Genomic DNA, 26,241 nt, shown 5'->3' with positions numbered 1-26,241 from the left:
TGTTCTTAAATTAATAAATCTTAATCATTTTTCTCTGTGAAGGGTTATTAAAGCAAACTCCTTTATTTTAAAGAGTTGCGTAGATTTAGTGGCTCCAAAAAGGCTTTTTTTTTAGCCAGAAATGGCCCTCGGTTCTGGACCCCAATGTTCCGATTTTCTGCCATGGACTGATTGGAGATCAGCTACGTTTTTCCAGCTTTATTCCTCTTAATCTTTTAAAGGCTCACCTCTCAAACACGCTCAACTGTGTTCGCCTTAATGCATTAAACAGCTTATGACCAAAAAACACCTTTGATTTTATTCCAATCTAAATGTTTAGTAGGAGTTTGATGATCTCACACTCTATGAGTAGTCAGAGACTTTATAATTGAAACTCTGCTCCTGCCCAAAGTTTGTTGATTGTCTGTTGTCATGGTGATGGGATAAAGGGAGCCATCCTGTCTCTGGGACATGCAAAGTATGACTGAACTCAGTAGAAAGGAACACGCACATCCCACAGCAAGGACACCAAACAGGGAAAGCTGGTGACAGACCAAGGTATCAACAGAAATAATGTTTGGTCAGAGAGTTGTGCATACTGCCAGCTAGTGGTGTGGTGGGAATTACACCCAGTTCCAGCTTCTAGTGGAGATTTTAATTAATAACCTATGTGTGAAAGTTAAAATGAGAAAAGAAAATGTTTTAAATCGGCCATTGTTGAGTCTCTGGTTGCTAGGTTACCCAGCAGCTGAAGGAAGCAGGTAACATTCTGTATGTCTGATTTCCAGAGAGCTGCTCTGACTGAGGAACTTCTCTTTCCCTGTTCAGTCCTGGCTCCTAGAGATCAGCAGACATTTGTTTCTGCAAGTCTCATCCGTTCTGTGCGCTAACTGGCATTCTGCATTGCAAACTTGAACATTTGAGATTATAAAGGTGAGCGTCCCGCTTCCAAAACATTATTTTGTCAGATTTTTTCATTCACTTCTGCCATGATGTGATCAGAATAAGAGAAAAAGCTAGTATTCTTTATTAAATTCCTCATATAAAAGCAGCATCAACCCACCACACAGCGGTCAGTGCGCTCCTGCGTCCTCGCCAATGGTTGCTCTGTGCTTCTACACACAATGTCTGTGTCAGAAACGATTCTTGGTTGAAAACATAGTCGGTCGGATGTCCTAGTTGAGAGTGCATTGATGTCCGCAGGGTAAAGTACGCCCAACTATGGGACGGCCTTTAATCTACCGTCACAACACTTTGATCAAGCTGAGATCTGGACTTTGACTAGGCCATTGCAACCCCTTAATTGTTTTCTTTTTCCAATGTGAATTTGCTGCAATATTTGGAATCATGTCTTAGTTCATGATTGAGCTTCTGCTTTTGGTCAAACACCAAAGTGATGCAGAGAGGAGTCCCAGGAGTTGTTGAAGGAGTTGGAGCAACGCTTCAATTGTTAAACCTGGAATCAATCATTCCAGCTCTGTATTAAAGACTAGATGTCAGGACACCCAGCGTCCAGTGTCTCTATGGAAGGGACTGAATGTTGTCTCCAGCGGACGCTCCTCTGACGTCTGTCTGCGTGTTTTCATGTACTTCAGACGTCTGTGCTGCTTTGCTGCTTTGAAATGTGAGCTGTGTTTCTGAACTTGTCGTCCCCTCCCTCCATTCATCCTGCATTGATCTGCTGCTGCACCAAAACACACAGACGGCCTCAGAGGAGCTTAAAGGGGAATTCCAGCTGAAACTGATGTTGGATAAAACAGCTTTATGCTCCTCTTTACTCCTCCTTTACATCTGCTGGTTTTAAGGAAGGGATCAATCACGGTTGTTGCCACGACGATCCAGACGTTTTTACATATATCCATGTGCTTCAATTGTCTTTGTTCGCTTTGAAATAGCAACTTTCAATGAATTCAGTCATTCATCAGAAATCTGCAGTTATGAAGATTAAGCCGATAATTGTCTCATCCTGTCTGCATGGCGTATGCGGCGCCTCAAAAATTTCCAACTTCATACTATCACAATAAGGCAACTGTCGGCCATTAAAACTGTTTTAGATTCAGGCTTGACCTTCCAAGGGTCAAAGAACAGCAGCTGGTTTACTAAATGTTTTTTCAAACTCATTTAGTCTCCGTCTTTGACTCTCCCTTTTGTATGTTCGACATACTTCATGAGGTTTTGTTAACAAAATCTGGTTAATCTGATTGGCTGTGCTGCAGCCCACACACGTGTAGGAAAAAGATGGAGATACAGCCTGCATTTGTTAACACACACTGACAATTAATTAATGGGGCAAAATTACAGGTGTTTCAAATTTAAACTTTGAGTAAAGTATCAAGTCTTTTCAGGTAAAATGGTTCAAGTCCAGTTTACGTCCCAAGTCAAGCCAGAAGTCTGCCCATTTTCTCCCAGTCATGTCTAAAGGCATAAAATGAACGACTTGAGTCCAAATCATAGTCCTAACTCCTCCAGATGATGTTTTATAAATTGGTGCTGTGTAAATAAACTAAAATGAGTTGATTGATAGGCAAGGCAAATTTATTTGTATAGCACAATTCAGTACAAAGACTGTATAATGTCATCCGTGCGCCGCTTTGTTTTTGAAAGATATAAATTGAAAAAATATAACCACGGATGTCTGGGGGACAGTGATTGGCCTCCATGTTCTGAATGCTGGCGTACCATAAAGAATAAATGATGAACAGTTTAGTTTGTGCCTTCAAGTCGTTGCCCATAGGAAGACGTTACTGGATATAACCTAACGGAATATCCTGAGAACGGCTCCAAATGATATAAACTCATATGGGTGAGTAGAACATGATGGAATAACGGGAAATCAAGGGCCAAATGTAAAAAAAAAAAAAAAACTGGCGTTCCCTTTTAAAATAAGAAAAAACAACTGCATTGTCTTAAGTCTATATTATCTAATTATCTTATTTTAAGAGTAAAAATACTCATTCCATTGGTAAATCAGCTTATTAACCCACTAAATAAAGGGTAAATACACTGAATGTGGACCAACCTTTTGAAACCAACTGTCTCTGTCAGAATCAGGAGTAAATCCGGAGCACTGAAAAAGTTCTCTTTTTTTCCTTTTCTCTGTCCTTTCGTGGTTCTGACTTCCTCTGAGTACATAGAACCAGGCATTCATGGTAAAGTCCTGCACGGGTCGAGGTTTACCAACCCGCACCCGCCCGAACCCGTTAGGATGACTACCGAACCCGACCCATCACCCGCGGATATCTTCAATTCAAATCCAAACCTGACCCGACCCGTTGATATTTAACCCGCAACCCGACCCGTTAACAAATCAAGTAATAGGCTATAGTACGCTGCGCTGCAGAACAGCGCCATTAACACTGCAGCAGACGTGTACGCACTAACTGTGGCCTTTTTGGAGGGAAGCCCACACTGCCGGTGTAGGTACCAGATTGACTCGGGCTGCCAGATTGACTCGGGGACCTGCGCCTTTTGATGACGTCACAATACATAATTGTTTTAACGTTTGCACAATTGCGCAAAACATTTTGATTGGTCTGGACAGCTTACTAAAGTAATTATAGCGGGGTGTAGGTTTATTCGAAAGCGGGATTGCGGTTTGTAAACCGACACATTTACGAAGAAATTCTCCATGGGCCTTGCGCCTCCCGATGACGTCACCGAATTCGCCATGGGCCTTACGCCTCCCGATGACGTCACATTATGGCAACGCCACTCAAACAAACTACATTGAGCCCGCAGTCTGCATTTGTAACGAGAATAAATTCAGGAGAATGAAGCTAAAGGGATACAAAAAATAAACTTGTAATATAACAAAAACAAAAATACTACGAATACAAAGTATATTCAGAGATTAAAGTCCCTCTGATACCATGGATCATTTTTACGAAGAAATTCTTCATTATCTTTCAAAAGGGACTTACCACAGCCTACCTACATCCTGTTCAAGTCCTGATATTGTGTTTACATGAGAATAAAGTTTGAACTGAACAAAATATATACCCATTTCCTGCAATCTCTAAAAAAATTAATGAAAAATTAATGTTTTAATGTATTATAGGTATTTGGTCCATTAACGGACAGTGCCAAACGATTACCGTTTATTGGCTAAATAAAATACATTTGTGACAAATGGAGACCGCGGGCGCAATGTAGTTTGTTTGAGTGGAGTTGCCATATCGTTACGAGTGGCGTTGCCATATAGTGTGACGGGCGGGGTTGCCATATTATGACGTCATCAAAAGGCGCAGGCCCCCGAGTCAATCTGGCAGCCCGAGTCAATCTGGTACCTACACCGGCAGGGCTTTAAGCTACAACAAGGGTGACCCCAGACAGTGCCTGATTAATAGAACATTTCTGATGTCCATAACAACACACGCATAAAAAAAAAAATCACCAACTACCCGCCCGCACTAAAAAAATATCCGCCCGACGCCCGACACGTTTATTTTTATTTATGTATTTTTCACCCGCAAAAGAGCATTTTTGCGGGTGACCCGTCGGGACTCTAATTCATGGTGTAAACTCTGCAGTGGTTTATCTTGGTGAAGTTTATCTGTTTGACGTGATGAGAGAAAGCTCAAACTCCAAGCTCTGGTTCTGTTTTTAGATCCTGCAGCTTTGAACAGAACAACCCATCTGCATCTGAGCCGATAAAAACAAATCTGATGATACGGACGTGTTTATCAGCCTGTGTTGGAGGAAACAGATCTGGATCTGCTTCCTCCAGCTGCTGGTTTCTCTTCACCTCCATGAAAATCAGCTTTCAGGGATCTGAACTGAGCGGCAGCAGATAATCGGTCCACATCTGATCAGGGTTTATTTTTAGCTCCAACTGTTTCCAAAATCACCAAAACAACCTGAAAACCAGGAAGCTGCTGCCTCCCAGGGTTTGGTTATGGGAAGGTTCTAGAACAGCTCCTGATTCTGCTGAGTGAAGCGGTACCTTCCTGTGCTGATCTGAATGGTTTCAGTCTGTTACTCAGAGACTTCTCAGCTGCTTGCAAAAGCATTTCTCAATTAAATCGTTCAAATTTGATTTTTTCTTATAAATTGCTTCATTGTTACACCTTTTACAATAGCAACCATTTAAAACGCCCCTTCCCAGTCAAACGCCAGCCGAACGGCGACTTCCAACTCCCAGTGAAATCCCCTCCACCCCCCAACCACTGCAGTGACCCCCTCTTGCATATTTTTTTTCTCTGACTCCACCTTTCACTGAACTACAGGGTCTGAACAGGAGATGAAGCTTCTCTTTAGATCTTAAGGTCCTCAAATCATGACAGAATCTTTTAGTACAAATGTTGATGTTTAAAAAGGAATTGAAGGGAACCAGCCAAGGACCCATCAAGGAAAGTGGGGAAATTTTGAATGGCCACTACTGAACCATATTTGGCTGATTTAGTGAGTTGAGACCCCACCAATCAGCCTCTTATGTTATTTCTAATGGTTTTTTGTTTTTTATTATTTCAAAGAGCCCAAGCTTTGATACGTTTCACAAATTCTCGATTTGATTTAGGTCTGCACTTTGAATAGGCCATTATAATGGAAGAAAGCTTTGATCTAAACAAATCTATTGTTGCTCTGGTTTAAGTTTAGAGTTGTTCTCTTGGTGAGAAGGCCTTTACGTTTCCTTTAGGTACCGTCCCTGTTGAACAAAGCATCCCTACAGCATGATTCTGGCTCTGTTTCCACGTAGGGATGGTGAGCTCAGGAAGTTCGTTTTCCATCAGAAAACATTTGGTGTATTTCAAAAGTAAAATAAACTCATTGACCAGAGCATTTTCTTTCAAATTAAATCAAGACCTTTTATGACTTGATTCACCTTATTCGGAATTTGATTTGGGAAAATTTAAAGGGAAGATTGAGCCAGTAAAAAGCAGAAGATGAGTCCGACTACTAGAGCAGGGCTAAAGAAAGGCAAAGCTTTTAAAGAAACAAGGTACTGTATCCTAGGCTCCGGCAGTAAGAATGAAAACATCTGCTTCTGGAACCTGGTAGTCAAGACTTAAAGGTATAGTGGAGGATGTTCTTTTTCCGGGTGGATCATGAAAATAAGTGGTCCTCCTAATTGTCAATCATTCTGGTGATTTGCTTGGCTGGTCCTTGGCTGGTCCCCTACAATTCCTTTTTAAGCATGAATCTTTATACTAGAATATTATTTCAGCCATGATTTGTGGACATTAAGAAAGAGAAGCATCATCTCCTGGTCAGGCCCTGTAATTAGGTGAGATTCAGATCGAGTCAAATTTTAAAAATATGCACGCCCAGGAGAAGGGCATTGGCTGGAGGTTGGAGGGGATTTTGCTAGGAGCTACAGGGAAGTGGGCAGCCATTCGGCTGGATTTGACTGGGCAGGGCCATTTTGAAGGGCTGCTACTGTAAGGCTTTCCTACGTGCTTGTCCCCATTTTCACTTAACGGTGGTGAGTCTGACATAGTGGAAAAATTGCAAATCTTCTACTGGAAAGTAAGCTTGTATGAATTATGCAAACAGCAACTTTTAAACAGAGTGTGCAGAAGGAGAAATGGGCTTGTGCAGGCTCTCTATCATGAGCGGGTACAGGTTTGGGCATTTTTTTTAAGTGAAGAGGGCGGGTCTTTTCAAATACTGTGAAAATCCTCCACTATACCTTTAAGTATGGCTGGAACACCATCCTGAGATTATTACATCAACAAAAACCTGAACTGACAACATGTTATAGGTTCACCAAAGGTTTTAAAATCTTAACTTCTTCCACCCTTTAGCTTGTTTCTTCATCATTGAGTCATCTGGCTGTAGTTCACCTGTAGAAATGTCTTGACTCAGCTGATGAACACCCTGTTTTCTCCTCAGACCTGCTTCCCATTGACCTGCTCTCCAGAGCGTTACCCCGCCCAGGACCAGCCGCAGCCTCTCAGGTAGGAAACAGGAAGATCAGCTGATATGAGCTAAAAGACTCAGTTGATCAATGTTCTGTCCAACAGGTGCAGATGGTTCAGTCCAGAGGCTCTAGAGGTATCAGACTGACCGGCTCGGTACCAACAGCTCTAAGTTTTACAGCCTCACACATCTTCACCAACTGTAACTATTTTCCTTCTGAGTTCTCTTTGGTTGCCACTGTAAAGATACCAAGACTGAGACAGAAGGTAGACATTTTAGAAGCTGATCTAGTTTAAATATGTTGTCTCCAATTCAGGGCTGTCTAACTTGCTTTGTTCCTTAGACCAATCAGTACATCCTCTCTGTGGTGAAGGAGGAATCTGCGTCATTGCTGCTTGGGCTACGTGTCTCTGAGAACCATCTTCATCTTCTGACCGCGGCCCCCGGTCCCGGAGGGAGAAGACGGATAAGTTTTAAAAATGTGGGATTAGACGACAACAGATGGCACACGCTGGTTCTGGCTGTGAGCGGTCATTACGCCATGCTAACCGTTGACTGTGGCCTACCTGTAGAACTGTAAGTCTTTGGGTGGTTTGAACTGATTGAGGATGGTTAGAACCAATTTAGACTGGTGTAGATTAGTCTTAACTGGTTTAGACTAGTCAATTGTTCAACCTGTAGACTAATGCCAACATGTCTAAACTTGTTATTAACAGTTTCAAAGCTGTTTAACTAGTAGATAACTAGATTAGATATTGTTAAACCAGTTCACTGCGACTCAAGCACATTTTTACAACTGGCTTAGGAGAGTTCAGACCGGTGTTCTATCACACCAGCATACCCATAGTCAAAACCCATTTATCCCTTTTGTTTTGTACAAAAAATACACTATAAACTACCTCAACGGGAGTGTTTCCATTAAGTCACGTACAAAAAGACTATCTAATTACTTATTTGTTGGTGTTTTGAAGCATATGGTGACATTACATTGTTCTTTTGGGACATGATTAAAGGGTTACACGCACATTGAGGTAGTTTAAAGTCAAAGTTAAAAGCAAATCTGACGTCTTGCGCATGCCTATTGACTATAGGTATTCTGATCTGACAGAACAACAGTTCTACTACATTCTGGTCCCACCATTGCAGCTACCTTCCTACCGGTAAAGGCTACATAAAATTGGTTTTGTCTACCTATTTGTTTTAAATTGGTTTTGATTGGTTCATTCTGCTTCATTTGGCCTATTCTAGTGGAGTTTTTTCTTTATTTCAGTCTGCCCTGATAGCTAGTGCAACAGGTTTAGTCCTTCCTTTGACACTAGTTCTTATCAGGTTCAATTTGATGCTGTTCAATTTAACTGAGATCTTCTCTATCTACAACGAGCAAAATTCAGTTCCTAGATAATTTTGGAGTCAATCCAGTTGAACACAATTAGCCATGATATGTTTTATTCTGGTTCTGTCTTTTTTTAAGATCCATTTATTGGATTATTATTCAAATTGACCAAGTTCTAGCTGAGATTAGATCTTATTGGTTCTTATTGGCTGGTATTGCTAAGTGAAATATTAGAACATTCATAAAAGATTTTCTCCAAAAAAACTTAACCAATTTGAGTGAACTGGTCATTGGTGTTCTTCTATCAGCCTCCTTAACTGGTTTCCTGTCTCTCAGTAAACAGGTCCAGTCCTTCCCCAGTACTCTGAACACTCAAGGTTCCAAGTTCATCATTGGCAGCAGGGGGCACTGGAGGGGTCACTTCTCTGTAAGTCTACCATCAGGATCAGAACCAGGTAAAGAGGCTTTTCCTGAGGAATCATTGGTCGTTTTTTACCTTCTAGGGTCTGCTTCGTCAGCTGGTTCTTCTTCCAGGCTCAGACGCCAGGCCCAGACTTTGTCCGAACTCTGAACCCAGTCTGGCAGAGCTGTTGGTCCCTCAGGTCCTCAGGTCCGCCCTCCTGCAGCCGGACCAGCAGGGTTCAGTTTATCCATATGGTGAGAAGGAAAACTAGCTGCTAATATACGTAGTTCAACAAGGCTCCTCACTAACTTCCTTTGAAAGATTTCAAACCCGCTGACACCATGTTTCATTATGTCCTGTTAATGAAGCTATATAGAAAGCAGATATCACTGCCTACAATGAAGTTTATTGAATTCAAGTTCCAAACTGTAACCCAAGCAGTTCTTATTCTTTGTTTCACTCTAATCCACACCCCTGGTAACATGCTGCTGCTATGTTAAAGGACTTAAGCCTGGTTTATGCTCAGGAACCAGTTCGTCTGCGTGTGTGTCGCAGTTAACGCAGATATCCCCTCCCCCATCGGCAGACACTCTGGTGAACCTCCCAAAATTGTAGGTGACCGCAGACAGTGCCACAGATAGTGTCGTAGGGAGGAGAGAAAGGAGGCCTCTGATTGGTCAAGTTTACATCCACTCTACACTATGCATATTTCCTGTTTGGTACCTAATGAAAGAAACTCCACAACACCTGGCACAACTTGGACACTATCCCAGACACTGTGCATGCCCCTCTGCGCGACGATCTGTTGGTTTGAACCCGAAGCCAAAACATGCAGCGCTACGGCCAGTCTTTGGGGAACACTCACAGGTGAACTGTGTGTCGTCAGGCGTTGGATAAGGGGTTGTAGACGACGAACAACTCGTCAGACCGACACACAGACACCCACAATACTAGCTAGTTCCTGATTGTCCCTCTGGCGTTGTGGCGTGGAATAACATAGTGAAGACCACGCCTAATAATTGGGCATAAATCAAAACTCTCTGCATCATACCTGCGATAAGCTCACTGCGACACACTGCTGCAGGCGTGTAACCAGCCCTTTACTCTTATCTTAACCCAAAATAATGGCACAGGCATGAAAAGTTAGCTTCAAGTTAGCGGTTATCTGAAATCCGAACTGTACCCACCACTGGCCCATGCATTGCTGTCCTTCGCATTTAAAACTTTAATAGACAACATTTTGTTATAATTATTTATTATATGATATTGTTAAAACAAGTTTACAACTGTTAGAAATGGTCCGTCTGTTCCAGTGCAGATTCTCTCACCTCAGCATGCTGGATGCCTGAAACTGAAAGGAAAATTGACACCTGGCTTCATTTCTGATTTAATCTGCTAATAACTGTAACTATTGGGATTGCATTGGGATTTAATTTGCAGAAAAACTGTTGAAAATAATACAGCAATAGTAACATATTCTGTCCAATCCAACCAAGTGCTTTAAACTCCACACTCTTCCCAGTTTACATGTTCTATTCCTGTTAGAGGGAGAGAAACAAAATGCACTTTAAAGTCGTCACAGGACCTAATGTTCAGGAAATAACCGTTCTTTTTATTTGGTTCCACTAGAAAAAAAAAACATTTATAAATGCTAGAATACACAACAAGAAAGGCGATTGTGAGAACATCATTAATTGTTAAAATTTCTAGTTTTTCTGTAGGTTCCGGTTGCTGGGGGGGCTGAGGTCTCCTTTCTCTGCCTTCTGAGCTGAATGTTTCTATATTTTCACTGCCTGCCTGTAGAATGTTTGCAATGTAAACCTGGAGCTGTGATGGTAGCAGTGATTCAGTAACCTGAGCTCCAGACTGACTGACAGCATGAAGAAGTGTTTGTTTATACGCATCAGGCTCCTGTATCACTGTATCACATCTATGGGGATCATTAACTCTGGACCCGTAGTTCTGCTCGGTACCGGCTGATACTTCTGGTAGAGCTGGGTGGCTTTATGGGCTCCTTGTTGTGGTCGTAGTTTTGATTCAGGGCAGGTTTTGGGGCAGATGTTTTGTTTTTAAAGGCCTAGGTGAGCAGGAGCTGCAGGTTTGTCCCTACTGTTTGATGTGTGTTTCCATGGCAACAAAGTGAGGTCAGACAGGTGAGGACTTGTACAGGTGTCGCACTCTGGACGTCTGCTGAGCAGTCTCACTTTTTCCTTTCTGTCTTTCAAGCTTTAGATCTCAGCTCTGTTGTGTCTCGGTTGATGACTTTCCTTGATTGATTGGTCAATAATGTTGCATCTAATCGCAGACATTTTCCACTTTTCTCTCTCTTATTTTTATGGGGTTTCTTTCAGGTTAATTATCACAGAAATAATAAAGTTCAGCTGATTGAAGTTCAGCGCTGATCCTGTCAGGCTCTTTATGACTCACGGTTTATAAAAAGCCCTCCGAGGTGCGTTTGATTTATGTACCTGCCTGCAGCTGAGCGAGCCCTGCAAAGTGCGGTCGCCTTAACTTGACCTCAGATTTCTAAAGAAAACGTCACCAAAGATCATGTTGCTATGATCCATGAAAGAGTTTAATCCACCCAGAGCTTTACAATCCAAAACACGCCCAGTCCCACTAAAACCTCAACCCACAGGGAGTTGGAACGCTGGGGAAGAGATTTTCTTATTGTATAACCTGAAGCATGAAGTCAGAATATTGCAGGTTCTGTCCCAGATTGCACATTCCTTTTTCTCTGGCTTGAAAACATTCTGGGATAATGTTGGGATGTGAAACATTAAAGGTATAGTGGAGGATTTTTACAAATTGTTAAAAAGACAATCCCTCTCCACTTTAAAAAAGAAAATGCACATGCACAACCCTGTACCTGCTCACGCGTGCGAGTTGCTGTTTGCATCGCTCATACAAGCTTACTTTCCAAAAGAAGAATTTGCAATTTTTCCACTATGCCAGACTCACCACCAGTAAGTGAATATGAGGACGAGCACGTAGGACGGCCTTACACGAGGACCACTAATTTAGATGATCCACCCGGAAAAAGAACATCCTCCGCTTTACCTTTAAGGACAAATTGTGACAAAAATTATGTTAAAATGAAAATTATTTGGGAAGCAGAGGTCTTCAGATGGATCACATTTAAGAAAATGTCCCCATTGTAAAAGCAAAAAGGTGATTTGCACAATTCACATTTTAAAGGTGCAGAATAACATCAAAACATTCAAGAAATGTGGAGGAATTTTATGTAGCAAACCTCAGAAGATTTGGCTTTGATCTCCGATAAATTTGATGAAAAAACTCATCCAACAACATCTGGAAACCGTTTTCTATAAAACACAATTACCCATCATAGATAAGTGCTGGTTTCACTCTATAGGTTTTAAAATGTCCACCAGATGATTCTGAACATCTTAAAGTCATTTTTAATGTGGCCCTAGTTAATATTTCATGGTGTGGATGTAAAAGAAAAGATAGGAGGTGACATTTTTTAAGCTGCAGGCAGCATCAGTAGAGCAGCTGACTGTATGCTGGCTATAACAGCAGGCAGCTAAACTAATGATCCTGCCTAATTTGCTTTTAATACAAGAGTTACTCTGTGAAGAGCAGAGTGGAAAAAATGTAATAATTCTGCATAATAAGTATGTTTTAATGAGAACCAACTTTAACTTTGATAAATGATTATTCCAGTTAGTTTAGTTTTTATATTTAATCTATAGCATGTCAGTCATTTTATATAACTGTAATCAAAGCTGCATTATTTCAGCATCAGACCTCTTTTTCAATGTGTTTTAAATAAAATGGAGATAATTTAATTGAAATGTCCTTTTTTATTATTTGAAAAGTGCAAATACTGTAAAACTGTGGTAGAAGGCCCACAGTACTGAAGAGGATTGGGGCCACTGGGAAAAAAAAGGGCTAACTGATTTTTAATTTTTATTTCCGTTTAACATGGGGAAAAAGTCAGAATTCTGACTTTTTTCTCAAAATTCTGACTTTAATCTCAGAATTCTGAGATTAAAGTCAGAATTCTGACTTTTTTCTTAAAATTTTGACTTTTAAAGTCAGAATTTTGAGAAAAAAGACAGAATTCTGACTTTAATCTCAGAATTTTGACTTTATTCTCAGAATTCTGACTGAATTCTGACGATAAAAAAGTCGGACTTCTTAGATTAAAGTCAGAATTCTGACTTTTTTCCCCATACTAAACTGAAATAAAATCCAAAAATCTGTTAACTTTTTTTTTTCCCAGTGGCCCTAATCCTCTTCCGTACCACAGTGAGCATAGATAGTCATGAGATAGATCCCTGCTCCTAATCTTTGTAGAAATGAATGTCCATCCGGTTGTCAGGTCCTCGCTGTCTGATTTGTTGTCTCGTGGTTTGGACAAACTGGGAAAATTGATCTGCCACTAAACCTGTGGAGTGTTTTTAAAGTTAGAGATTTATATATCTTTGGTAAACTTCTCAATTAGAAGTGCTCATTTTCTTTTTGTGACTGTCTCAGAGGCGGAGGCCAGAGTGACAGCAGGAGAACGTCCTCCATGTTCAGGACCAGAGAAAGGTCAGCTGTGGTTCAACGTTCAGAGGAAAGGTCTGTTCATCTGCGACGGGACGACGTGGACGGCGCTGCTTCAGAGTGAGTCTGAACAATTCACAGAACGTCAGAGTGATGGAGCTGGTTCTGATATGAGATGTGACGTAAACCCATCCTGTTACCAGAGTAAAGGAATCGTTATACTCCTCATGTAGTATTTATTTCCTCCAAAAATTAGTTTTAGAGATTATAAAGACATCACTGACTCTTAAATCTTCTTGTTACAGTATATGTATACAGTAAAATGGTCTCTTCCTTAGATAAGGAGCGTCTGGACTACGTGGAGGACTACCAGGACCTGTACACCCGCTCAGAAACCTTAGATGTGGAGGTCTTCTCCATCCCGTCTGAAGGCCTCTTCATGGCTGCAGCCAACAAGTAACAGACCTCACCCCCATCAGAAGCCCCTAAGGTGTTTGTTTTCATGCTAACAGACTTCTCTCTCACAGGGCCTCCCGACCCGGTTCCGGTATTTACAGATGGCAAAATGGGTCGTTCCAGCTGTACCAGAACATCAGCACTCAGGAAGCCAGAGCTTGGAAACATTTCAAAATCGATGGAAAGGTGAGAGCAACTGAGAGCAATCCTCAGTTATCCAGGTCAAGGTCAAGCTGGAAAAAGTTCAGTCTAGGCAACTGGAGTGACGTTTCTCCTCTCATCCAAGAGGTTTCTTCCGCTTGCACGAGAGGAGAAACGTCTTCTAGAAAACTTCTCGTCCAGTTGCCTAAACTTAACTTTTCAAGCTTAGACAGCAGGTAATGTTTTTAACCACCTGCTGCATAAAGAGTGGGGAGTCTGTGGAGGTTTTTGGAGTTGAAAGGTGAGAAGATAAACCTACAGAGAATTTGATGCTGCCGTTTGGTGACGTCTGTTCATGTGAGCTGGAAAGGTGTGCTCAGGTACGGCCTCCTGTGTTCTCTTTGTGTCGGTGTGTTTGCTCTAAGTGGGACACAGGTGTTAACACAAAGCTCTGCAGGTATTCACAGCAGCTGTGTACCAGCAGACCAGGATGGAAAGGAAGATCGCTTCATAGCGGAGGGATCTTAAGTGTTTCAAAGAACCAAAGACCCGTGTTTGTCCTGGAGTTCTTGCTCCATCCGGCTCCATAGTCAGGTCACATCCATTAGTTTTAAGGTAGTCTCTGCTCCACTTCGGTTTGAGGAATCAGGTTTTAGATATTACAATCTGATGGTTTTACTCTATCCTAAACTGTTGACATGTTGACTGAACTAAAGAAATCATCAAAGCACTTATTCCGGCCTTGATATTTTCCTGGTCTGAGTTTAGATGCCCAAACCCTCCCAAACCAAGCAGATCCTGAGCAGTGGAATCATTTATTGGAACTTCAAAGTCACTCATATCCTCTGTCCAGTCCTCTGAAACTTGAATGTTTGCTTCTAAAACCATATAGGAAAAAAGGAGAAGCTGAATTTGAGAAACTGAAAGCTCTGAACATTTCCAGGCTGCAATTGTTGATGAAATGTCATACAGAGATGAAGGACCAAGTCTGTGAATCCTCAAAGTGGAGAGTATCTTAGAGCTGCAAGAAATCCCAAATTCCTATTAAACAGGTTTGCTCCAACAGGTAGGGATGGAAGTTCAGAGGGATGGTCAAATCTCAGCCTAATGGTGAGTGGTGTGGTTCTTTGACCATTGGAGCAGAGTTACACCATTGTGGAGGTAGTACTGTGACTAATGGACTCACTGAATGTTGGCCAGTCGGTCGGTCTTCAAAAAGAGTTTGGGCCAAACCAGTTGGTGTTCCAAGAGAGAAGGCTGAACTGTAAGTTCAAACCAGAGTCAAACGGTAACAGTTTTAACAACCACAAAGTTTGGAGGGAACGGGCTTGAAGATTCAACCACAGGAGTTAACGAAGAACCGAAGATTCTAGATCAGATTTCAGTCCCATATAATCTCCTTTTAATGTATAAGAATAGTGTTAATGAGGATAACAATTCAGAGATATATTGACCCACAGTAAATCTGTGATGATGAAGCAGATCATGCTACAATCCCTCAGATTTTCCTGGTGGTGGCGGACAGCAGGAAGGCAGAGCCTGAGATGTCAGTCATCTATCGGTGGAATCGGCGGCGGAAGCGTTTCCTACTCTACCAGACTCTGGAAACTCACGCTGCTCAGGACTGGGAGGCCTTTCAGATCCACAACAGTAGCTTCCTGGTGGTGGCCAATCACAGGCGAGGTAAGCTGGTAGGGAAAATGATCCAAATGGGGAAACACAGTGTAAAAAGCTAAAAGGAACAGAAACACCAGCTAAAGTTTAAAGAAAACATTTAAAGAACATTAGAAGGTCTGGAGGGATGTAGGTTTTTATCAAGACTGGAAATTAATATTTTCCTTGTAGATGCCTTTAGAAGTATTTCCACCCACCGGTTCCAGCCCAACAAGTTCTGCCCTGATGCTGACATGGTTCTATTACAGATACAGATACGGTTACAGATATGTATACTACAGAAGTTCTATAGTATACTCCTGAGGAGAAGATGGTCTTGGAGCTAAAGATAATGAAACTATAGCCTAATTTATTTAACTGTTGAGTGTAAATGGAATGCAGAGCTGAACCAGATAGTGCCAGACACAACCAAACCACGCTAAACTGGTACTAGTTCATCAGTAGGGCTCGGCACGGTTCAGTTCTGGCTAAGTTCTCAGATAACAAAGAGTTCATGAGCAGACCATGTCATCTCCTAAAGGGCTGGTTATACCGTGTGTCGCAGTGAGCTTGTCGCAGATATTTTTGATTTATGCCCAATATTGAAGTGTGGTCTGTGCTATGATATTCCACGCCACAATGCAAGAGGGACAATTACAAACTAGCTGTGGGTCTAGATACGGCCGGGCAGGGAGGAAGTGGTGGAAAGTTTGTGTGACAATGAGGGCGGAAAAAGAGCAGGGATCCAGTGTTCTTGCACGACTCGCTCTTCTAAGTGGTCCATCTTCATGAGTCCTTTTCCACAATGGCGGTCATACAAATAAAACAAGGTGCCAAACAGGAAATATGCATAGTGTAGAGCAGATGTAGATTGACCAATCAGTGGCCTCCTGTCTGCGGCACTGTCTGCTGTCACCTACAATTTGGGAGAGGTGCTCCAGAGTGTTTGGAATCGCTGCGACCCACACCCAGACGACCTGGTTTCTGAGTATAAATCAGCCTTTAGACAGATATGGGGCTTTTTAGGCTAACAAATGAACACAAACGACTCCCGTTCCAAAGGGGTGGACCCGTTCGTCAGGTTCAATTTGAATGTTGTATTTGCGTTCAATGTGACACACGCACACAACCTGGTTTGAGTATAAATCAGCCTTAACAGTCAGCCTCCGTAATCATGACATTTCAGACATTCATAAAAATACTAGCTTTCCTACCGTGCCACATGATTTCCAGTGACGATTCTGCTTAGCAGTGTGATGAACCTCAACGTCTGTCATTGTTTCCTGCGTCTGGAAGCCCTGATTAGGCTATTGTCGTATCCACTTCCTAAAAGCCAACTGTCATGTAAATTCACCAAGAGGTGCCTTCTTCGCCTAATTCTCCGCAAACTTCCTGAATGTTATGAGCACCACCATGTTGATTTACTTGTTTTCCTCTAGAGAGCAATAGCACCATAGATCGTCACTAGGAGGCGAGGAACCGTGCTGGCGTGGTGTGTTAAGGGTCGTAAGGAACTGAGCTTGGCACGGTTAACTGATCCAAGCTCAGCACAGATTGGTTTTAAGAGGGTAGTGGAAATGGGGCTTATAATGGATTCACTCTTCTTACACAAGGATTGTGATTCCTCAGATATTTGTCAACCTATTGTAGCAATCAGTCTGCTATTTAGACTGAAGGATTGCAGAAGGACTGTTTCCCAGCTCCAACTTTGATGCTGGTACAAAAGTATCAACCGGAAATCAGTTAATCAGTTTGGCTTTGAGATTTAAAATCTTCACCAAATAGCTTTGCCCATTAATCTAAAGTAAACAAAAACCATCCGCACAAAAACTAAGCTTTAAGTGACGACTGTAGAGTAGGTCCATAGATGTTTGTAGGACACACAAACACTCTAACTTATAAACACATTTTATTTCTTCCTCAGAGCATTTTTCTGAAATCTGTTATGTTCTAGAGCCTTCTGTAATCAGACGTGTTTAATAACAAGCTGCAGTGCGGTCAGGTTCATCTGCTGAACTGTTACAGGATCTGAGATGCTGATCGTTCTGTGGTGAGTTTTAAAACCCAACTATGTGATGTTAGGAAAGTTGTGGCTTTTAAGCTGATAAAACACTTTAAAGTTCAGAGAGCGCTGCTATCTCCTGGCCTGTGGATGCGCAGCCACTTCAAACACACCTCCACCTGCACGCTCGGATGTTTCCTGTGGACATGAAAACAAACTCGCTGAGAAGAGATTATTTATGATCTGAGAGGAAAGAGAGCAGGGATCACATCACACAACTGTAGAAGACCGTCTGAGACTGATCCGCTCTCGGTCTGCGGTACATCATCAAGCTTCAGTTCAATCAAACCCCATTAAGAGTCCCAGTATGACCAGTTTAGCTCTCTCTCGTCATTGGGAGGTAGTGGTCATAGGATGTTCCAAATGTTCTCTGAAGGTGCAGAGAACTGACAATAGGATGACATTTAAGGTTCCTAGAATATAGCTGCACTACAGGAAGATCCATCTGGCTGATTGAACCAGCTGCTGCAGGCCCAGATGCTCCTCTGTAGACAGTATGGGAGCCTTTTAATGGTTTCTGGGAGCTATGGGGAGCCAGAGGAGGCTCTTACGTCGATGTGTGGAGATGGGACGATAAGTTGTCACAGCTGAAAGATAAATCTTACCGTCTTTTTTTTAAGCATCTGATCCATGTGGGTTTTTAAGAGACAAGATTAAAACAACAGATTTAATCATCATTACTGCAGAGTATTATCTGCATATAGGTGATAAAAAGCTACATGATCTGATATCCAGACCAAACCATAAAACTGCAAAGATAAGGTGGCCGAGCTTTCAGCTGAGTGGAACTACCTATCAAAGATGATGATTCATGTTTGAGGCTCTGACAAGAGTCCACCTTAAAACTAAATACTTGAAAACTGACTTAGAACTGTGTATCAAAGACTTGAGATTTCATCTTCACTCCTAGTCTGAGAATCAAGCACAGCACCAGCCATTAAAAATGGCCCTTCCCAGTCAAAAGCCAGCAGCAAAGCAGCAAAATCCCCTCAAACTTCCAGCCACTGGCCTTCTCCTGGGCGTGCATATTTTTTTTTACCCGGACTCCACCCTTTCGCTGAATTACAGGGTCTGACCAGGAGATGGTGCTTCTCTTTAGATCTTTCTTCAAATTTTCAGTCGAAGTCTGCTCTCTTCTCAATGTTACAGACTGCAGCTTTAATGTCCAAAAATCATGACAGAATATTTTAATACAAATATTGATGTTTAAAAAGGAATCGTAGGGGACCAGCCAAGGAAAGTTGAGATATTTTAAATGGCTACTACTGTATGATCAGTTTTTATCATATGTAATGAAGAGTAAAAGCCTTTATGTGAGCTAGAGGCTGCAGCTGCTGGGCAGGTTTGCCTGAGGAAGGAGTATGAACCAGCAAAAATGGTGGAATCTGTATATTCTGCACCATAACTTTATTAAAAATAGTCTATTCGTGTTAGTTTTAACTTCACAATAATGACAACATGAATGTTTCACAGTGAAATAGTTTAAACATATAACTTTATTTAATTTACCTATTAAATGTTCTCATTCTTATTGTATTTATTTATTTACTTACCTAACTTTGCATCATTCATTATGTTGTAAATGTTTTCTTTTGATTTGAACATCAGGATGAAGAACATTGGGACAAAGATGTTGATGAAGAAAATCTTTTTCCAATATTATTTTAAGTTCTCCAAACTATTTCTGCATTTAAACTTAAAATTTCTAGATATTAATCAACTTTGTGTTTATGAGGAGACATTTAGAGAGCAGGTTGAGAAGCTGGACTAAATCGCAGGGGTGGGGTTTATGACATGCACCATGACCAGCTGCTAATAACCAGCTACCAAATGTTTGTCCTCATGTCTAATGATGAGCTGTCTCTCTGTCCTCAGCCAGAGACTCCAACCATAACATCCAGAGTGTCATCTACAGGTGGAACCCGGACACAAAGGTAACAATCATTAGAAGATGTCCAGCCTGTCCTCAGTTTCATGTCTGTTAACCTGATTATGTCCATGTTCCCCCTGTTTAAGTCTCCCTCCTTTTTTATCCTGGTTCAGCTGTTTGAGGTCAACCAGACTCTGACTACGTTCGGTGCTTACGACTGGGAGTTCTTCACCATCGGGCCGTATCATTTCCTGGTGGTGGCGAACACCTTCAATGGTCAGACCACCACCATCAGCTCCACCATCTATGTCTGGGTGGACGGATGTTTCCGGAGCTTCCAGAACATCACGGTCAGTGATGGGATGCAACTTTGGATCAGGGCTGGTTTGGGAATGACAACCACTCCAATTTTGCTTTACTTTAGCACCCTCTAGTGGTAAACTTCAGACATAGACTGGGTTAAATCTAACGAGCTTTTTGTACCACTGATGATGTGCTCACGCACAACAACTATTGGGCCCTCAGTCAGTGGCGCCTCCAGACGGGGGCCATATGGGGCCACTAAAAACCTTGCGGTGGCACACTGATACTAAAAGCCATAATTTCAGGGTCGGAATCTAGTATGTGGTAAACCTGCCTATAGAAAAGACTTTAGTAAATACCTACTCATATCTTGGTGTATTGTGTGATTTTTAATATTACGTCGCTGGCTGTGCATAATGGGATGAAAGGCTAAACTGATGCTGTATGCTGGTGAAGATTATCATCCAGGTCATAGTCATTCCGTAATAGTTCCCCTTCACAATCAGAGACAGGTTTCAGATATTACAGGCTAACAATTGAACCAAACGACCCGCTCGTCAGTTTCCATTTGCATGTTTGCAAGCAATACAAGGCCTTGTCTATATAAAGCCTCAAACTCAATGCTAATCCAGACATTTTGAATTGAGAAAGCTTCCTGGATGGGAAGCTAAATGTCTTCAAACCTTGGAAACCAGTGGATTGTTTTTTACACTTTTATGGAATAAACTGATGCTACTAAAATTTACACTGGCCAGTGGGGTGGCCAGTGGTGCCACTGCCCTCAGTTATAGCGAACCACCATGCTACATCACACACAGGCTGGTTCTGATTGGAGCAGGTGTATCCTTATCCCTGAGTTTACACTATCAGGTCAAATCCTCTTTCTCAACTCAGTGGATGACCAGTACCTTTAAGACAGACTGGGAGCTCCAGAATCTGATTCAAACTCATTTAAAACATTTACTCTGGCCAATCCAATCACAGTGGTTACCTGGAAAATCTAAAGTTTAGGTCTGAACTCCCTACAAAACAGATTAAGAAAAAACATCCGGTGCCATTATAGGATTAATCTAGTACCTTTGCATCTATGCTCTGATATGGGTGTAACAAAGATGTGTTCTGGGTCACCTTGAAGAACCACCTGCTGGTCTAATGAGACTCCACACCTGCAGCTGCTGCTTGTTTTTCGTCAGTCTGTCTATAATAAACCTCCTCAAACTGCAGTAAAACCTTAAATGTGACGACAGATGTCAGAACATGAAACAGAAACATAAAATCAGCAGCAGATTTATAGAAATACGTTTCATTCTGCCTGCTGCTGATGATGATGATAAAAAGGACAGTTCAGGAAACCAGCAGTGAGTAATTAATGAGAGAGGGTGAGGGATTTTCCAGCTGAAGACTACAGAAAGTTTATGGCATTCTTTAAAACCACAGAAACACATTAAATCCTCCTGCTGTGTAATCCAATCTCTAACAGCGACACAGATGACCGCATAAAAAGAACATCAACATCTCAGTGTGCTGCTTATATTTTGAAACAAACCTATAAAGTTTAGGTTTCCTTTCTATCAATTGAAAACTCCACTCTGGCGCCCTCTATGTGTTACAGGAATAATTGCATATTTAAAAAAGTCAAACATTAAAAATTTTGGAAACATGAAAAAAATATTTGAAAATAATCTTCGAAAAATGCTCCAACCTATTTTCAATAAAATAATGTTTCAATTTAATTCAATTCATTTATTTCTATAGCGCCAATTCACAACACATGTCATCTCAGGTCACTTTCCAGTTCACCAGATCATATAGTCAAATTGATTCTAAGTTCTCTATTTAAGGAAAACCAGCTGATTGCATCGAAGGCAATCCCTCACACTAGGCATTCTTGTAGCGACAGTGGAGAGGAAAAACTGCTATCTGCTGGGGTTCAAGGAGACAGAAGCAGGGATACAGAAAGAAGCAGAGATACAAAAGGCAACTGTCAACCAGCTCCACAGGCGGCCCCCCCCCGTCCAGGAAACACACAGCCAGGCAGACGAGCTCCGAGCCAGCTCCCATGTCAGAGGATGAAGAGAGCACATCCAGTTAGTCACAGTCAGAGAAACAGGACTACACTGAAAAACAGGCCAAGCTCCAACATCTAGAGAACATCATTAGAGATTGAACTAACAGAATCTGCAGAGTGGGAGAATAGAGATAGAATGATGAAAAAGGGGTCCCTATGTCTTCTAGCAGTCTAAGCTTTTAGTAGTAGTATCAATAGTTTTTATTATGAAAGATGAATGAAATACATCAAATGTTTCAATTTCAAGAAGTTTCTCAGCAGAAACTTGATCAGTCTAATCCATGTTTTTCTGTATGTGACATGTTATACAAATGTCCAGTTTCTTGGGAGCTTCAATGACTTAGTGAGAATTTTCCCTCAGAAAGCTGCTGATCTGGGTTCATTTCAGTCAGAAGTTTTAGGTGAAACAGACATTTTCTCAAGATGCTGAGAATAGGACATGTGGTCTCTTCACAAACTGTGAATGTTTTACCAACTTCCTTCTTTGTGGCGTTTATTTTAGGAACTTCAGTAACTTTTTGGACTAGGAGTTCATGTTTAGGGTTCAGATATTACAAATAGAAAAACCCCTGAAATCTCAATTTGAAGCAGAACAGTTTTGTCCTCATAACATGTCCGTCTTTCTGCAGACGAAAGGAGCAACGGATTGGGAAATGTTCCAGATCGACGGCCGGTTCTTCCTCGCCGTCGCCAACAGTCAGCAGTTCTCCAGCCGAGGCCCGAGTCTCTACAACATCAACTCCACCGTGTACGAGCTGAACATGTTGACTCAGACCTTCATCCACTTCCAGGACATCCCGACTCACAGGTCAGCTTACCTGCTCAAGAGGCGGGATCTCCTGAAAATTAGCCAATCATAAGCAAGTTGCTCTGTCAGGTGGATAACGCCTTAAAAGTGACAAAAGTTGAAATGAACCCACAGAAACACGTGCACATGCGATAAAAAGCAAAACACAAGTGCACAGAGGGAGCATGTTTCATGTTTGTGAGGTTTTTTGGGCCTCATTTAAATCGTCTGTCATAGAACATTCCAAGTGTACATATATAGTAGTTTACATTTGTATTTAAATATAACTACTCATGTAAGTATTAATTACACTTGTGGACTTTTGGGAGAATTCTGACTTCATAAGTGAGCATCCTCCTCCTCAGGAGGCTGTCCACCAATAACAACTCTTCCAGATCCGGTGCAAGACAGACCTCTTCAGAACATCCTTCCTGCATAAAGCTATGAATATATAAAACAACTATTTTAAAAAATACCACAACATCCAACCTTCCTTTAGGCTCATAAAAGTATTTTTTTATTTCACTTAAATTTACCTGCTTACTGCCTGCTAATTGACCTGCTGATCAGCAGTATGTTACCTGTTTAATAACCTCATACCTGATCATTACTGGTTGTTATATTTACCTTTTAACTGAACATTAAATGTTTTGCATTGTTTGTTAGTTTATAAAACGTTAATTACTGTTCATCCTGTGTACATAAAATACAAATACATAAATGTATTTTTTTTTTTTTTTATGATCTTTTCTTAAATTTTTTTATTTTCAACTTGTTTATCTATTTATTATCTGTCTATTATCAGTCATTACTGCTCTTTACGTATTTTTTTTTCTGTTTATTACTTTCCTCTTGCTGTCTGCAGTAAAATCTAACTGCTGCATCACCGAAGTCGAAACATTCATTACTCCATAACCTGTTGCACTGATTTTATTTGGAACATTTGGAGTTTTATGTTAACTGATCTTTGCACAGATCTTGACAGTAAGAGTTTCTATTTATCATTCTGGGCTTTAAAGCACTGACCAGGTTTTAGATTGATGTGTTTTTAGATCTGAAAAAGTACAAATGTTTTCAATAATTAGTTTCTGGTTAAGTTAAACAGAAGCATGAAGTGGGAAATCATGGCTGTTACTGACTGTTTGTTTTTGTGTTCAGCGCCGTTGACTGGGAGTTCTTTACCATTGGAGACGAGAAGTTCTTGGTTGTGGCCAACTCTCATGATGGCAGCTCGTACTCTCTGAACAGCGTTGTCTACAGGTGCATTTAGTTCATCCTTACCTGTTCAGGTGGCATCTGATCCCATGTGACCGGTGGTGTGTGTGTGTTTCAGATGGCAGGGCTACGAGGGTTTCATCTCTGTCCACAGCCTGCCCACCTTCGGCTGCAGAGACTGGGAGCACTTCACCACTGACCAGGGCTCCTTCCTCGTCTACTCCAGCGCCACCTCCAGGCTCAGCAAGGTGTTCAGACTGAGGACTTACTGAGGAGACCAGAACCACTGCTGACAGGATTGCTGACATCACATCCCTGAGGGCGGGGCTTCAGGGATCAGTGCTGCTCTGCTTTCTCATCTCCAAGAGCTACGATGAAAATAAGAAACAAAACAACTTTATTTATCTGAGAAGCACTTTGTTAAACAAACTACATGAAGCTGTGCTGAGCGTTTGAATGGTCCAAACGGACCCAGAGTTCAAGGCTTTGCTTTGGAGACATTCTGAACGTTCCTCTCTGCAGCTACAGATGTTAACAGACAAACAGGAACTCTGTCAGAACCAACATGAACTCGGTCACCAGCTCTGTGCATTTACTTCTGAATCATTGACAATGAGAAAGAAACAAGTCGTCAATTTTAAAATGGTATAAAATGGGAAGTATGCATACATTAAAAACATTTCCTCTGTAGATCCAAATGTGGGACCAAGGAGAACTTAATGTAAGCTAGCCCAAGATCCTTCAAGAGGTCATAGCACAAAAAAACAGAAACAAACAGACTTTTGAACAGAACAATGCATTCAACAGATGGATTAATCCTGTAATGTTCATTACTTATCCAGATTGCTCAGACTAACACTGTTAGTGAATGCAGAGAAAAATGAAAGCTGTATTTAAAGAACAGTTTATCTACATGCTTATTAATAGAACTACAGTAAATGCTCTCTGGGTAAAACTCTCAGCAAATGAAGCTTAAAAACAAAAAAGACGAAGCTACTGATTGATACAAACTAAAGATGCTGTGAAGACAGATGTGCAGAAACATGATGCACGTTAGGAAATTGGTGTTTGACTGTTAATTAATCTATTTACCCCAAAGCTGCCCCATCCTGGACCAGCTGCAGCTGCAGCCATGTTTTTCAGGGTATTGCTTCTTTAGGTGTGTTTTTATTATGGCCGATTCATCTAAACAGATTAACTGTATGTTTTAATTGTTCATCATGTAACATCAAACACAGTCTGTGTTATAAATTGCTCAATGACTGCAGAAACTGCCATTTTTCTGGTTATAAGGTGCCTTTTACTGTTCCAGCAGCAGAACTTTATTCTGGCGCCATCTGCTGGTGTCTCTGGGAATTACACAATGATCTACAGACTATAATGGGTGTTTTTAGGTTCATGGGTCATTTTAGGTAATTTTTCTATAAATCATGTTTAATATTCACACATATAGATAAAACTTTTCCTTTGGCTGCCCCTTGTTTCAGCCACTGTCTGTGTTGTTGTTTTATTTATTGATTCTTGTTTTTGCTGCAGGACAGTAAACTCAACTGATCAGGTTCCAGAAAAGTAAATGTTTTTCATTATTTTCTATGAAATTATGAAATTGTTTAACCAATTTCCTCCTCAGGTCTCTGACAGAGCTACTAAAGAAAAATACATTTTAGTTTATTTCAATGTAAATATTTTGTAAAACATTTTTAAATATAAATATTTCATTAAAGTACTTTTTAATTGTTATTTTTTATTTGTTTAAGTAAGCTAATTTATCTTGTTTTTTTGGAATCTTCCGTTTTATTTATTGTGATATTCTGACAGCTTTATTATTCAGCTTTCATTTAATATGAGCTTAAATCAGGTTTTATATTTCTGATTGAGACAGTTTGAAAACAGTGTTTAATAAAGTTTGATTAGGATTGTTGTCTTTTAATGACCCGCATTTTATATAAGATTGTCTATAATTGTAGTGGTGATTGTTTGCCAAGCTAAACATCCTAAAAAGTTTCATTAAGCCTCTACTAAGGCACTGCGGTCAAGTTTCTGTACGCAGGAAAAAGAAGGTTCAGTGTCCAAACTCCTTGATGGTTCTGGATTATTTATTTTTCCTATTTTAGTAATTACAGAGTTGAAACTTTCCTTTGTTCTTTCTGTTACCTCTTTTGTTCTGGTAAAAACCAGAGGTCCAAAATGCCTGCTGGTCCTTTCCAGGCCCCTACACTTTTAGAAAGTGGACTGATCCACATACTTACCTCAGAACAAAAGATAAATAATAAAAATATAAAACAAATATGGAAGAGGATTAGGGCCATTGAAAAAAATAAAAAATATGTCAGAGAAAGTAAGTCAGAATTTTGACTTTTTCTCAGAATCTGACTTTAATGTCAGAATTGTGGATCTTAATGTAGAAGGTCACCATGAAGGCAGAGATGTGGAGCACTCTGCTTCACTGACAAAGATGTGAGTTATTTGGGAGGAACAGGAACACATTGGTGGAAAATGAAGGAATTAGGTGATTTTTTTCCGAGGGTCCCTGGTGATGGTATTCGATTAATGGAAGATCAGAAGGTGGTTAAAACAAGAGAGCTAATATCTGAAACA

At 41.0% G+C, this 26,241-nt stretch overlaps 1 protein-coding gene across 1 annotated transcript in view; it reads left to right on the top strand.

Moving 5' to 3' along the window:
• Positions 1-25,307, top strand: part of LOC119777376 (thrombospondin-type laminin G domain and EAR repeat-containing protein-like) — a 30,394-nt gene extending 5,087 nt beyond the window's left edge. Inside the window, exons 3-16 of the mRNA XM_038276233.1 lie at positions 6,811-6,875; positions 6,942-7,103; positions 7,181-7,413; positions 8,507-8,597; positions 8,674-8,827; positions 13,077-13,208; positions 13,427-13,544; positions 13,616-13,730; positions 15,188-15,368; positions 19,276-19,334; positions 19,444-19,620; positions 22,271-22,449; positions 23,587-23,688; positions 23,762-25,307. Of these exons, the coding sequence (XP_038132161.1) occupies positions 6,811-6,875; positions 6,942-7,103; positions 7,181-7,413; positions 8,507-8,597; positions 8,674-8,827; positions 13,077-13,208; positions 13,427-13,544; positions 13,616-13,730; positions 15,188-15,368; positions 19,276-19,334; positions 19,444-19,620; positions 22,271-22,449; positions 23,587-23,688; positions 23,762-23,915 (1,922 nt within the window). The 3' untranslated portion in view covers positions 23,916-25,307. The remainder of the gene's footprint in view (positions 1-6,810; positions 6,876-6,941; positions 7,104-7,180; positions 7,414-8,506; positions 8,598-8,673; positions 8,828-13,076; positions 13,209-13,426; positions 13,545-13,615; positions 13,731-15,187; positions 15,369-19,275; positions 19,335-19,443; positions 19,621-22,270; positions 22,450-23,586; positions 23,689-23,761) is intronic.
• The last annotated feature ends 934 nt before the right edge of the window (positions 25,308-26,241 follow it).

Source organism: Cyprinodon tularosa, unplaced genomic scaffold, assembly GCF_016077235.1.
Source record: "Cyprinodon tularosa strain WSP-4 unplaced genomic scaffold, ASM1607723v1 ctg123, whole genome shotgun sequence".
In the NCBI taxonomy this organism is placed as follows: Eukaryota; Metazoa; Chordata; class Actinopteri; order Cyprinodontiformes; family Cyprinodontidae; genus Cyprinodon; species Cyprinodon tularosa.
The sequence above is the reverse complement of the archived record's forward strand: the minus strand, read 5'-3'. Positions and strand labels throughout refer to the sequence as shown.